The sequence below is a fragment of the Ischnura elegans genome, chromosome 8 (assembly GCF_921293095.1).
Source record: "Ischnura elegans chromosome 8, ioIscEleg1.1, whole genome shotgun sequence".
In the NCBI taxonomy this organism is placed as follows: Eukaryota; Metazoa; Arthropoda; class Insecta; order Odonata; family Coenagrionidae; genus Ischnura; species Ischnura elegans.
This window is the reverse complement of record NC_060253.1, coordinates 41,403,364-41,418,897: the sequence shown is the minus strand read 5'-3', so window position 1 is coordinate 41,418,897 and position 15,534 is coordinate 41,403,364. Positions and strand designations below refer to the sequence as shown.

At 38.0% G+C, this 15,534-nt stretch overlaps 1 protein-coding gene across 1 annotated transcript in view; it reads right to left on the bottom strand.

Moving 5' to 3' along the window:
* LOC124164339 overlaps positions 1-15,534 on the bottom strand; it is a 166,125-nt gene that overhangs the window by 60,433 nt on the left and 90,158 nt on the right. The window contains exon 2 of the mRNA XM_046541619.1: positions 7,507-7,592. Coding sequence (XP_046397575.1) covers positions 7,507-7,584 — 78 coding nt within the window. The 5' untranslated portion in view covers positions 7,585-7,592. The remainder of the gene's footprint in view (positions 1-7,506; positions 7,593-15,534) is intronic.

Genomic DNA, 15,534 nt, shown 5'->3' with positions numbered 1-15,534 from the left:
GTGGCTTATTCATACTGTTTCCTATTCTTGTTTTAATTATTCAATTAAATAAAGTAAATTATTCAATTTTTTCACCATTTCAAAACAATTCAAAATTTTCACCATTTTTGACGAAATATTTTCTTAATAACATTTTTAACTACCTTTCTTTCCTTAAAAGAAATATTTCACTATCCATGTAGAGTAGAAAAAAGGCTGTGCAAAATTGAACCTACAATACTCGTTCCATTGCAGGAGAATAAAAGTGAATTGCCTTCTCGGGAGAACATTAAAAGTTTATCATCTCCAGCGCTACAAGAAGAAACGGCGTGGAAGAAAAGAACGGTTTACGACTTCATCGGCAGAGGGCCAATTCCTCCCTTGCCCACCGACAGTTTGACTGCGGAGTCCATTCCAGCCCCTCCTCGTTTCCTCGCTAATACGCCGGCTACATATCCATGGCTTTCCCCCATGTCCAATAAACCCACCGCACAGCTGCCGTCCTACAGTGGATTGGCCATATCGTTCTCAAGGAGTCGTAAATTAGCCGAATTCAATGTGTACTTGCCGCGAAAACAAGGTCATTAAAACGCCAAACTTCAAGAAATGGGGCTGCAAAATGGGCGAGCTCGAAATAATATTCTGCCCATAAGATAACGATCATCGATAGGCACGTTATCAAGTATATGCACTAACGCACTCACATAGTTGATCATTCAAATGCATATTTAATAATTTGCGCCTTTAATAATGAATCTTTCAGTCGGTTATCAGTCACACTAGTCACCGTGACTTTTAGATTAGCATAAAATTAGAATATGAATACCTTTATAAACATTTTATGAAATTTACTCTTAAAAATGTAATTAATTTTCATGTGAGTACTCTAATCATCCTGCTTTTTCCCTTCTTTAACTCTTGATTTGTAAATTAGAGTTTGTAGCGCAGTACCGTCTCTACGAATGCATTTGATAAATATAATTATGGTAGAAAATATACTTTGTCTCATAGTCTTGGGATATTTTCAATAATTTCTAAAATACTTTGAAAGAAATAAGTATTAGATGGCTGCATGTAAATAATTAAGCAAATCATTTTCTTTTGTATTTAAAAAATAATTTACTACATGTGACGATAAAAAACATGGAAACGGTATCTAAATCGTTCTAAGTAAAGAAGGAAATTCAAAATAACTTTACCATCCACGTCTACATGAAATATCAAAGAGCACGTATGATCATGGGGGAGGCCTAGTGAGTATAGCATAGGACCCTGGGTGCTAGGTAGCCCGTGGATATATATTACTGATATTACGCAAAAGCAATCTCCTTCCTTTAATCTCTGAAATTCAAAAGCCTATGGATTAATATTGGATAAGTAATCTGCTCTGCAATTACAATCAGCCTTTTAGTTGACGGATTGAATAGATCATCATATCAAGAACATCTCCCAGCATCCTATATCCTCCTCACCTTCTCAATAAGAGTTCTTTGTTGTTCTGAATTCACTGCTTCTCATAAAGGAAACAACTTGAAGCCACGGTTGATCATAATCAGGCCGGGCATGGAAAATAGTGGGCTGATATTTTGTCTTTCTCCTACTTTGCCTGGATACCATTTAGCTACGCCAGCCACATTTCAGTGAAGCAGATAAGGTGTGCTTCGTTGGTTCTCTACGTTTATGTGGCAGCCCGTGACTTCGTGTAAAATACCACCTCCGTTTCGACCATGTACATTGCAATTTAATGGTGAAATTCAAATTCCTATTATTCCTCTGTTGACCTGGCTATGTGAGTCGGAGATAGCAACCCGTGGATGAACCATTTATAAGGTGGAAACGTCTCTTACACCTGATCGTCCTTCTCTTGCTCCGGCAGCTCATTTATTTTCTATCTCTTCTACTCTAATGCTAAAATAATTTCTTATAAACTAGCTTCAATATCGAAATATTTTATTCGCCATTCAACACCTAGATTAGCGGCCAAACAATCCGCATTAAAATGAGATTACAAAAGTCGCTACTGTGAGAAGAGAAGGATCACCCTTGGGTCATCGTCGCGATGTGGACATTTGTGTAAAGCTATGTATTTGAATGCGCCCTCAGAGGTAACGTAATTTAAGCTTCCACGAGACCATCGAAGGGCTCCTTTAAAAGTTCACTTTCCCTCCTAGGCGAGAATATTTCCTTACCCAATATATACCCTCCGTCACTACCATTTTAAATAGAATTCTCCCTGCTAACTTCATCGTACGAATAAATTATGGCCGGTAATGATAAATTCAAACACGGTGGCTGACAATTTAAAATTAATTCTACCTCTGCTACTAAATAGAACTCCCACAAAGGTACGCTCACCACCTAAAAGAAAGAGCATCAATCCAACTCAATCCGAAGTATTTGACTATGCTCGTCAAATGTTAGTTTATGTAAACTAAAGCCATGATCTTAAAATTTTAGGGCAAGCGGAAAACAGCCTTGCCAAAAACATTCCTCTTCCTCTATGCCAAATACAGGAATTTTACTTCTGAAAAAATATTGAGCTGACATTTTAAGAATTTGAGAAATGAATAAAATTTATGTAGGATCTAAATTATATGACCTGGAAAAATCATGAGGCCTAAAGTTTTAAAATAGTAACACGTCAGGAAAAAATACCGGTCGAGTGAGAGAGATGTAAGTTACGAACTCATACTCTTACCGAACCATCACGCTTTTTATACGGTACCTTGCGATAACGTGCGAAATATCACCTCTCTCACGACTATGTACATGGCGATTTGATGCTGAAATTAAATTCTCAGCCAATATTTCTCTGTCGACCTCTGCAGAGCCGGTGACTTCAACTCGCGGAGGGAGCCATTTAAAATTTAGAGACGTCCTCTTCCAAAAGGTCTCTCACACAGGCAGCAGTTTACTTCATTTATTTATAAAGTACATCATGCACGCACGGAGGGATTATTTGAGGTTTCTTGAGTTTTAGAAATTGCATTTTAGGTGGCTTAGAGGTGGGGTATTCATTTTTTTTTCCTGAATATATTTTTGACGAAGCGTGTATTGGTGACTATTCTTCTGAGAATTTTGTTTTCAGCTTGAAATTGGTTTTGTAATCAATTATGATGAGGTAGATATACAGACAAAATATCCATTTGTTTATAGATCGTAGTATTGAGGGATAAACTGTTTTTTTTTTCAAGGACCAGCCACCTCTTACCGTTGAGTAAAGGGTGTGTACAGCCGAGATAGTGGATATTGTTTTCTGAACGGCGCACTGTAGGTTCGAATCGAAAACAGCTGGCCAAAACCTGAAACATGGTTTTTTCAGTACGGAACTTGAAACCTTGCACAGTTGTCCCTGGCATACTCGTGAACGTGATGGCGCACACCATTTATCAAAGGTTTTCATTTAAAAATGCCGTACAAACTTTGGCAAAAATTGTATAGTGAATTCTTTTCCGAGATTCTTCATATTCAAGATAACCAAGAACTTTTGTAGCATTACAATTCCACTAAAATTCAAAAGTACTATTTTTCGGTTCTTTATTATTGTTAACCATTGGCGATGGTTAACAATAATAAATTCTGGCCGCATTTTTACAGATACCACACAAAATGGAGGACCCTACTTTTCGTCAAACTTTCGTGTTTATGTAGGATTCTTTAAAAATATCAATCGAGTTACCTTGAGATGTCCACACCACGACTACTACAGCAAAGCCGGATAAGTGCGAATCCGGAGGGACTATCTGCGCACCGAATATAAAATCGATTCGTCATCGCGGCGAATGGTGTCATAAAAGTTCTGCATGCTCACGCTTTTTATGCAGCACCGTGCGACAACGCGCAAAATAACACCTACGCGCGTTAAGTCTCTCGGGTGACTTCAACGCGCGATTTCTAGAGAGATTTCAATGTGCGGTGGGACAATTCGTATGGCGGAAGAGTCCACATCGTCCTTACCCACACCTGCATGCCAGCGGCAGCCGATTTGTATCCATATTTTTGGAATCCAAAAAGACTATTTACGTCACCGAAAATACCATAGATTATTCACCTCGAGGCATAGTGTCATAAAATTTCTGCATGCTTACGCTTTTTATGTACCGTCATGCGACAAAGAGAAAAATATCACCTCCGCGTGTTAAAGTCTGCTGGGAGACTTCAACGCGCGGAGGTACCATTTGGATGGTGGAAGAGTCCACATCGTCATTCCTCGCACCAGCGATTTATATCCATCGTTTTTCCTCTTACACGGAAGATTCCTTGTACCCTTGACCTCGTGAGAGAGCAATTGCCTCGTCATCCTATTCCCTCCCACCCTCTGCCCTCCGTCTTCACGAAGCTTCCCAGTCATTTGCCTCGCCGTGATACGGGGCGAATGTTTACCTGCCCCATCTCATTCCCGGCCCATCGTCAACAATCCCGCATCTTTTTACCCCTCCTCCCTCTCCATCCAAGCGTGTGTAAGCCACCGGAACGAACGAGCAGATTGCGTTGACTGGGTCTGTGGTGGAATCGCCTATCTCCATCTTGCTCTCGGGACTGTAGCGATTATAACCATTTGGAACGGCAAAAGGAGAGTAGAACACACCGTCGTGTAATAGTTATCGCATCATTCATGGAATAGATAAAGGTATAACTCTGAAACTAGCGTGTTTTGTCATTCATAGCATAGGCCAATCGATCAAATCTATCTATATATTATTCGTAGGAGTAGAAGGAGTAATAACTTTGCTATTTCCACCAGTGACGCAGCGAGGGGGGGGGGGGGTTTGGGGGATAAAAACCCTCCCAGAGCTCAGAGAAATTTTTAGTTTGATCCATTTTACTTAATTGGATAGATATTACTAATAGAATAGTGTAAGGATTAATAAAATATCCCTTAGAAAGCTGTTAAACTCACCATTTTCAACCATTTATCTTAAAATTCCACAATTTATTAATATTTAGTACCTAACGCTTATCCTGGAGGGTATTTCATACCCCGACACACCCCGGTATTAGTTGCACCTAAATCCCCCCCAGACTTAATTCCTAGCTGCGCCCCTGATTTCCACATGGTAATTTATTCATCCATATCCACATAGTAAATTCGAGATCGACCATGGTTTCTTTACAGCGTAACATTGTCAAGGTGAAGAATTACAGGTAAATTGACGATTATATATAGCAAAGGGTTGGGTAGGGAAATTACCGAGGGCTGTTGGTAGGAGAGAGAGAAGGGTTGGGTTTGGAGCTGGGTCAGGCGTCACTGTGGGTTGGGTGTTACCTTGACAATGTTACGCTATAGCGAAACCATGGTCGGTCTCAATAAATTACCATGTGGAAATAGCAAAGTTATTATTCATTCTATTCCTACGATTAAGGGTCTCCTAGTAGCTAATATTTTTACAACGATATAATTATTTAGTATGCTTGAAAAATTCTCGAAAATTTCATACTGATGGCTGATTAGTAGCGATTTATTGATTGTTTTTAATCAGGTTTGTGCTTCTCACGGTGATCGCTGATTACTCAATGAGTTTTTGCATTCCATTAAAACCATAGATAAAAGGAATTGCTAACGGAATGCATTGTAATACGGATAGAAGTAATTACGAAATGAAAGTGTGAATTAATAGTGGTTCGATTATTTTTCTGAATGTCGTGCCTATTTTTGTGATTTCTTTTCTAAGTAAAGTTTAATTTTTCCTAAATATTAGTCACAATATGGCTTAGTTAAAATGCTCTATCTTTGAAAAATGCATGTATCTGATAAAAATTACTACAGCGATTTATGCGTTAATGTTTCCTTACTTATGCATAAATATTATAACCATTTAAGAAATCATTAAGTTTCATTCATGCTGTTCTAGGAAAATTGATTTTTCAATAAATTTTAAATAGTTTTCACAGCTACAATATAGGCCGCCGTAAATAATACTTTGAATATTTAAACCTGAATCTTTATGATTTCCATGAGAGATTCAAAAAGGTATATGAGTCTCATGAATTCCGTTTAAAACAAAGCTAAAACCCGTTACTAAAACGACAATTAAAAAACATTAACTATATCATTCGACAAAGCTCGGCTTATCCATTTGGTAATTGATATAAGGATGAATTTGATAATAATTTGCCTTGCATTTTCGACCTCCACGAAAATAAATCTAAATATCAGCCGTAATATATTTTTCTGAGGTGATCTTTTCTTAGTTGTCCGGTTTTGTGGCAACCTGATACTGCACCTTCTCGGCAAGACCGGTCTTCCATGAAGAAATAAACTACGAAATATACAAGGTTAAATCCCCGATTCCTCTACATAAGATGCTTAAACTTTAGCGAGATATGGAACAAGTTTTCCATGATAACCTCAGTTGATCCAAATCTGTTTTTACACGTACCGAAAATTCTCGCATACTTTGCGAAGTAAATTGTCTTTTAAGATGGACATTTCAGACTCAGTACCTCGCGATTTGGAAAATATTTTTTGCGATTGAAATATGTTTATCTGAAGAGAATTTTAAAATTAATTGGCGCGATCTATTTTTTTGAGGCCATGTAAATCAATCCTAGAATTTCAACATACCCATGTACTTCCGCACTACGATGTATTGATATACTAAGATATTGTTTAATAATATTGCAAGGACTAGATGCTGTAGAAAGTTATTTACCATTTCCTTTTATCACAAAATTTAGATACAGTTTTTTATTCAAAACTGTGATATCTGAAGGATATAGCCGTCAATGCGACAAAAATTCTAACCATTAATTTATATATTATTGTATTAGGAAAACATACTTGAAAAGTCACTACTGTGTGTGATCCTTTTTGTTGTCTACTTATATACTTATGAGGTTCTGTGAGTGCTATTTCCCGTTATTTTGGAAATTGAAACCTCAGCGGCATTTCACTAACATCAAGGAGAGCTTCACGCTTAATTTTGCCGTGAACAGTTAAGTGCTCTATCGGGCGAAGAGTGTTATGCTCTCGTATTACTGGCCTTGAGGCTAACAGGTGTGAAGACGAGACAAAGTAATTTTTTTCGAGAAAAAAAAGTATTTTTCAGCTCAGAGTATCATCTAAACCAATGGGTGGCCATTTTGGTCGCATTTTAATCTGTTTTCAAAAATGTCCGTAGCGCAGTGATGTGTGCAATGCGATCCACATTTTCCAAATATTTTTCAGTACGTATTTTGCAGATGCGAGTATTTGTATTGAAGAGTTATGAAATTGGATTAATCACATCATCATTTACATAAATTACGGTTGAAACCGCTTATTATAGCTTGTTTCCCAATGAAAACTCGGATCAATTTATCCGCCAGTGACGCGGGTGGCGAATTTTGTAAACCCATTTAAATTCGGAGTGGTTGACAACACTTTTAGAGGCCGAATTGAGGATTCTCTTTTGTAATATTGGTGCTCTTACTATCCAACGATTTGCCCAATCCGTCTCATGCTAGTGACGGAAAACGCATATAGGTATCAGCCTAAGCATTTAGTTCAACGTTGTGAGTGATGGGAGAAGGGTCAGTAATACTCACGGAGGCTAAAGCGAAGGCGAGGATGAGCAACGATGTGTAGAGGATACTCCGGCAGGTCTGCCGGGAGATTGGCGTCATTTCTGCCCCTGAGAAGAAGATAAAATAACATTATTACCTGCCGTACATGTGGCACACTTAATGATAATATTTCAGCAGTGAAATTAAATTTCAAGATAAACAATAACGCTAGAAAAAAGTTTATCCATTCATGTGAGTCGAACTTTTTTTGTGTGTTCTTCAACGTTTTTTCTTCTATTTGGCTTTGTGGGAGACCTGAAGATGGGTGCGGAAAGCCACCTGAAACGTTATTCGCATCATCAACTGTTCCAAGTGCTATTGAAAGTTGGTCTTCATTGAGGCAGTAACACCAAATACAAATGCTCACAGGAGATACAGCTTGCAGGTACCGTGAGGTAATGTCTGTGAATAGTTTTGAGAATTTTCTTTTATTGCTAATTAGAGTCGCTAAAACCTTCAACTGTCAAAGGACAGAACAATGGGACCCATTAGACACTTTTATGTTGGTAGTAGCGGCGAAATATTGAGTGCACTATTTGTTTTACAGGCATGAGGCCACAAATGCGCGTCAGAGAGTGCTGGGGAAGCATGTAGGTTGAATATAATAATGTTTTAATATCAGTTCGCATGCATCAGAAAACTATACATTTCATTGAGTCAGCAATTTTTCGTTCGAATAATTCTGGAAGTTAAACTCATCTTTCGTCATGGGCAGGTATTAAGAAATTTAACTATATTTAAAGTAGGAGAAATAGGGATTTGACGATCCTGAGCTAGTGGTCTCCGAGGGTCGCTTAGGCAAATAAATCAGCGGGGTTGAAACCTTAATGCCTTCCCCCAGTTATGTGCCATAAGAGTCTACTTCTGTAAGAGTCTACTTCTTCCCCCAGTTATGTGCCGTGTAGGTAAGGCTGTAGGCCGGGAGATTGCATTAAAGGCATAACCATGGCAGATAGGCCATAAAGGATAAACCATAATGGATAAACATGGAGGTTGAGCGTTACATCTATTACCATTTTGCGCGCATTTTATTCGGCGCTGCCATCAGCTGTGTCTCGTTCAGTGTGACTTTCGCCGGAAACCGTAGTGGAAGTGGTCTTTTTAAGTTGACAATCGTCTCGCATACGTTAAATGTATGGCTTATATGATTTATTAGCTAAGTTACGTATTACTGCTGTGATTTTCCTCGTGAAAAGTGGAAATCGATGATGGCAGCGAGTGGCAGTTTTGAAATCTGATTTCAGTGCGCGCTGAACGAAAACAATTCCAGCGGCGGACTTGAGAACTCTGTAAAGGCCGTTGCACACGAAGCACGTAATTGCACAATTTGGCGTGTATGCGAAGAAGCAGTCAAAGTTTCGTCGTGTAAAACGGTGAATTGCTTGAACGCATGCGAGAATGCGTGGACGTGAGATGGCAAAATAGCCCCTGTTCTAATTTCTTTCGTGCATTCGCGTAATTACATGCCATAATGAGAAACTAATGCAGGTTTAACATGCGCAATAACGTGCCCCTAAGTGAAACAGCCGTAATGTAATATTCAAGGATACTGCATACATTAGGCCCAATTCCATCCCACAAAAGGTTGATTTCTGTTGCCATTTCGGTCGCATTTTAATCGGTTTTAAAAAATGCCCGCGGCGCGGAGCTGAGTTGAAATGCGATCTTCTTTTTTTCAATATTTTGCATTAAGATGTCTGTAATTGCAAGGAATAGCATTGAAAAGTTATGCATTTGATAGATTGCATCATCATGTGTATACATTTCGGTTGATACCCCTAATTATACCTTATTTCCCCGTGAAACTCGGATCAATTTATCCGCCAGTGACACGAGTGGCGACTTATGTAAACCCTTTTAAATGCGCGGTGGGTAACAACACATTTAGAGGCTGACATGTGGATTCTCTTTTGTAATTTTTTCGTGGCTGTAGACACGTTGAGCGATGATAACTCGGCCAGTGGATTTGAGGGTATTGCGGAGGTAGGTGGCGGATGTGTCGTCTTGGTTGGTTGGCTTCGCGTGGTGGAAGAATCAGGGCCAAGGTCACCGCGGCGAGGAGGAAGCGCGGATCGGCTCATCGACCTCGGGACTCTGGCACGACGGGCGGCATGCGGTGGTATCACTGCACTCACATGCAGACGCCACCATCAGAATTTTAGATTCGTTTATCACGGTGAATGAGAAGGGCTTTATATTTAGGTCATAAGCATGAGAGCACAGTTATGGACAGTATGGAAAACTTTTATATCATACTGATTTGTGAGGTAAATATTATATATAAGTTTGCCGGGGCGATCGGAGAAAACTTTCCTTGTAAACCTACCTTGAATGGTAGAAAAATTTTAAAATATCTTTAATAAATGTAAACGTTAATCTTTCAAAGGTGTCCAGGAAAATATATCAATCACCATTCCTCTATGAGCAATAAACAATGAGCGTAAAGTAGGAAAGAAAGTAAGAAGTTATTTTTAAGGTAAGCAGGGGAAATGATAAGTTGTTTTGCTATTTTAAGGTTTAGTAGTAAAAGAACTTATAGCTTCCCGTGGCTGTTATTGTTCAGTAAGGCTTGGTAACACATTATCAGCGTAGCAATGGCCATGAAGTGCAACATAATCTGCGGCACATTTTCTTTTTTACCGCTGGACTGCTGAAAAAATGCAATGTGATTCACACATATTTAATGAATGGCCCAAAAATTTTCAACGGAGTTATATAGGAAAGCAAATAATTCCTGCCAAAAAGTTACCGACTGCTTATTGCAGATAATTCATCTGCTTTCACGGTTCGAACCAAGATACCTAGACATGAATTCTGTACATAATCGACAAATCGATGTCGATTGTGTGTTAACCCATGTTCATCTCTTTTCATAGACATGACTGATTACCAGAAACTTTAACTAAAGATTGTACGGTGGAGCTGTTCCTCTTATAAAAATGATCATCACTGCAACTGTTTACCCAGGATATTGTTGAAAAATAAAACTTTTAGTGACCATAATTTAAATTTTGGCAAGTTTTCTTCATTAAATTCTCTTCCTAATATAAAATAAGTGCTTTCTTTTACTTCTTAGCTGGTAAACCTTTCTTGGTTCTAGCCCTTAACGTCATTTCATTATTAAGACAAATTTAAGTAGGAACCCAATCGACCGATACTACAAGGTTATCATTTGATAAATACCCCATATTATGAGGCGAATGGTGGTGACCAATGCACGAATGTATGGAATGGGAACGAAAAATGTTTTAATTTATTCTCGGATTCTTAATGATACGCTCTTTTTAATACATCAAATTTAAGAAATAAGAAACAAAATTTCTTTATATTTTGCGATTCAATTAGAGATTCAAGTTTGTCAGCGGCTACGGGAGTTTATATCACACATTGATTCACAAATCATGAAAATCTCTGGTTAATTGGAAGTAATACTCTTAGGAAACTTATTTTCAATTCCAGCAAAGAGGTGAATTTCAGCCCTTACAGTCTATCTCAGTCACAACCTTAACGCAGCATCGAGGATTGTATATCATATTTTAATTCATATTTTACACCATATTTCCTGAATGAGAGGAATGTTTGATCAGCTTTAATCTCCTTGGAATGAGGTAGAGAGGAAGCGAGAAGCGGTTACTCTTTCATAATACGATACACTTGAACGTCGCGTCATAATTTACAACCCTCGTTAACTTGAGCATCGGGTAAACATTAAGTCAAACTCAAACGGGAAAAGTATACATATTAACCGGAGCGTTCCCGAGAAATGCGAAGGTGGTATCTGTTAATTAACCGGACCCGCAACAAGATATTCTCACTGAAAGGCCGTTTAATGGATTGCCGGCGGAGGGATAGAGGGGAGGTCTTCTTTCATAGCATTCAGATGGGAGTTTATGGCACAATTCTTCACCGTCTCCGCGCGAAAGGGTATAGCTGGGAGGGCATTATTATGCAAATACTTGCATCGCTGGCTTTGCGGTGTTCAGCGGGAACTTGTGAGCGTGCGAACCCCTTCCTTATCCAAGCATTACGGGAAATGGGTGGATTTTAAAACGAAAATCAAAACACGAGTAAATTTACACTGCATTGAGGGCTAAGCGTTGTGACCTATTTGGTGTAACGATTTGCTACTGATAAAGGTCCTGAGGTTTGCCCGGGATTTGTATAATATTGTGTGGATTTTGAAACGAAAATCAAATCCCGAGTCAATTTACTCTGCATTATGGGCTGTCGGGTAAGCATGGTGGCTTGTTATTTAGACCGCTTTGCTACTGATGCGAGGGAGGGTCCTGAGCTTCACCTGGGATTAGAAAAATCCCACGTGAAGTCTTAGAATATCCCAAAACAAATCTTTAATGTTCTTGGCAGCCCAGGGTGAGGAATTGGGTCTCCTATTCTGATTTTGTAATATTCACATACCTCTGGCATAATCTGGCAAAAAGCTGAACCCTTAACTCTTGAAGACAACCTCTGCGTTGAATCACCTAGTGAATGATTGAAATGACTGCCCTATACTAATCCTATACCTCTATCCTCGAATAATAGGCAAACATAATAACGAAAAAACTAAAAATACTGTATCTAAACTGTATATGAATGAAATGATAGAACTATATTGATATTAGTGCCGGAACACCTTTTTCAGGTTTCTTCACCTCAAATTTGACAATTTTTTCGCGACCTTCAATAACAGTAATGTGCACTGGGGAAAATCTTTAATTGTTATTCAATGAACAATTATAAATAAACAAGGTAATATTCCCAGGATAAAAAAAAACAATGTATTTCAATATTTCGTAGCCAGAGGAATGACGAAATTGGATGTAAATTTAAAATTTACGCACACCAGCATATCACACCACAATCATTAGTATTATTAAAAATGAATTTGTTTGCTTCATTTGTAGTTTGTTGCATATATCTCTTTCACGGAAATTATGAACCTTTGAGACGGTATTGCTGATAATTTTCTCATGCGACTCCTCAATTTAAAATTCACCTCCTTTTCTTTGTCGAAAGCGAACGATTCTAGTCAATTAAAAAGAGATCCCCGACCAGATTCCATTTTCAAAATTTTATAGATTTCATTGAGGTTTTTTCACATGATATATCAAAACCGCTTAATTATATTAAGCCAAAGTTTTTTTCACTTCTGGGATTTGCATCTCCAAAAGAATTAATTTTATAAAACAATACTAAAATAACTATTAAAACTAAGGAAATCGTAATTGCATATTAATAAGGTCTTCTGTTCTTTAATTCCATCTTTTATTTACTAGTATGCAGTAGCCAGATTTTTCTACGCAAACGGCCGCAATGATTCTACCTTTTTATAAATAACCAAACCATGACCTTGCAAATGGAGAATACAATTGAATCAAATATAATTTGGGCCCTATCAACCAATTTCATTCCAAGCCACGCAAGGTGTGAAAGGTGTGAAACAATAATCCTTCTTAAAGCTTTGGTTAACGATTAATCCCGATAAAATTTACTTTTTACATATCATAATCCAAAATATATACTGTATAGGTAGTTCTACGACCATGTTCATTGCACCCGCGACTTGATTAAGGCTGAGTTTCGTTGAAATTCTCCAATTATATCAACGGAAAGAAATCTCCACAAGTACTTCTCACTTCCTCCGGTGTCGCACGAGTGCGAAAAAGGAAAAGGGCTAGCTATCTAAATCCCATATAGTTATATAAGGTATCAACATTGCTACTCAAACATAGTAAAAAAACTCAAAATAGATGTTTATATAAAATAGGATCTCCTTCTCCCGCTTCATCAATAAAAGATTTATCAATATTACGACCAGTTAATAGTATTGCGATTAGACTAATATTGAGTAGTATTGTGACCAGTTAATGATATTGTAATACCACCTCATTTCTCACAATTAGCGCCGAATTATGCTCAGCAAACTTTCGCCAAGTGACCATCGATTTGACTCAACTAAGCGAAGCAGAGCGGCCCCCGAGAAAAAAGAACAAAATTACTCTCGGGCATGTTTCTCGTTGGAGAAACATGCACCCGGGGGCAGCTAGGCGGCATGTCGTACATAGAAGTAAAGCCTTCCGTAATGGCGTGGTTTGCAAGCCAGAACACTAGGGGCTTGTTCCATTGACAAGATGAATGGGCAATCACCCCAGCAGTCTGTGGTTTGGTTTGAATATTGCAAACTAGGGGGAATCTTGTGGTTTTTTGACGCATTGAACTTTAAACGTATCATGTATTCTTCACATGTAAGTTTCTATGCATTTATACTTTCGCCTGAAGGCTAATAATAAAGTAATGTGAGGAACAGCGTTGATAAAGGAAGGTAAATGCATTTCAAGTTCGCAGAGGAGAAGTCATAATAAGAAAATGTGTTTGGGTGAATGGCTGTTCCGTTCCAATTATCTCTGAATTCTGACCGTGTAGATAATAGGCATGTCTTGTAGGTACCTGATTGTCGTAAATCAGCATCTTTCTTATCCAAATTGGTCTCACACTCTGAAATAACGTTGAATGAGTATTGATCATTCTCTTTGTGAACAGGAAATCATGCTCTTTTGATATTGTCTGATCGAACTCATGCAGAATCTCAAGTCTTCCCCTCTTAAAACGTAATTAATATCCAGCTTTTGACAAAATAGATCTTTCTTGGACATTCTGTTTGGAAGGCTGTTAACCTCGAAAAAATACAGAGAGATGGTTTTGGTTCTTATATGTATGACCAATATAAAAGTTTTTATCATTATTTTTAAGCTATCATGATTTATTTTCATCTTCTCTACGAAAAACGGCCAATATTTTGCAGCAACTGCGTGTTTTTTGGCGTACTTTCAGCCTTGAATTGACGTCCAAGTAACTGGCTAATTTTCCGTCTGTCATATACTCCAGCCTCTCAGTATGCTTGGCTATGACAAACGACAGAACTTATAATTCAATAAATTTACCAGAAAAAATGCCACTTTGTATATTAAACACACTTAAATACATTGATTATTTACGTCCAAACGGTTGAAAATTTCCTTTCTAATATTATTTTTGTAATATTATCATTTAAAAATATGCGTTTATTATTCGTTCTATCCGTGTTCGAGTTGCAGTATGAATTAAACAATATAACTTATTGTGACGTCTTAGTAATAAAATTAAGGACACCAAGTATTGAAAGGTAAGTAAGCCATTAATTCATCTGAGAAAATGTAAAAAAAACATCCCGATTATATTGATGGAATGGCTTTTTTTAATTCTCTCAGATGGATTAATGGCTTACTTCCATTTCAATACTTGGCGTCCTTAATTTCAATACCAAGATGTCACAATGAGGAGCCCTGCGCTTTTCTCAGCTCTGATTAGAAAATTTCATTTCTCGCTGATATTCAACCCAAATTTTCTGAATTCTGCATGCATACTGTGAGTCGAAGAAAAAACTTTTTCTAATTTTTTAGATAAAGATTAATGAATTTTACAAAATGAAAGATTTCTAAATATTTTAATGTAAAATTCATCGTTCTCCCGGAAAAAAATGAGTTTTTAAGCATATGCGAATATGATGTTATGAGAATGGAGTGAAGATCATTTCTCACAGATGCCTGATAGGCTTCAGAGTTTTTGAAAAGGACACCCGTTATGTTGCAGGGCCACCCGTCATGGTGTAGAGCAGAGCAGAATTAGTGCGGTCTCATTAATCACATTATAAGTTCTCACCTGTGCGGTTGAGCGGATTCCTTGGGCTACGCCAATCAGAGACGGCAATTTTGCCGAACATCGTAACGGTAAGGTTGCATTCATTTTGGATCTGGAGACAGTGCGAGTGAATCGGGTGATTTCGTAAAACTGTTCCATATTGGTGCGAAAATTCGACTTCCGTCCCAACAGGCATGAGAAATTAGGGTAACGAATGCTCACCGTTAGTGTATAAACGAATATAATCATTCCCTTGAAGCGATTCACAGTCAGTCAACACTCATGACTTCTGAGGAGTTCTTGGTCTTGAGGGTTGAATAATTTATTTAAGGA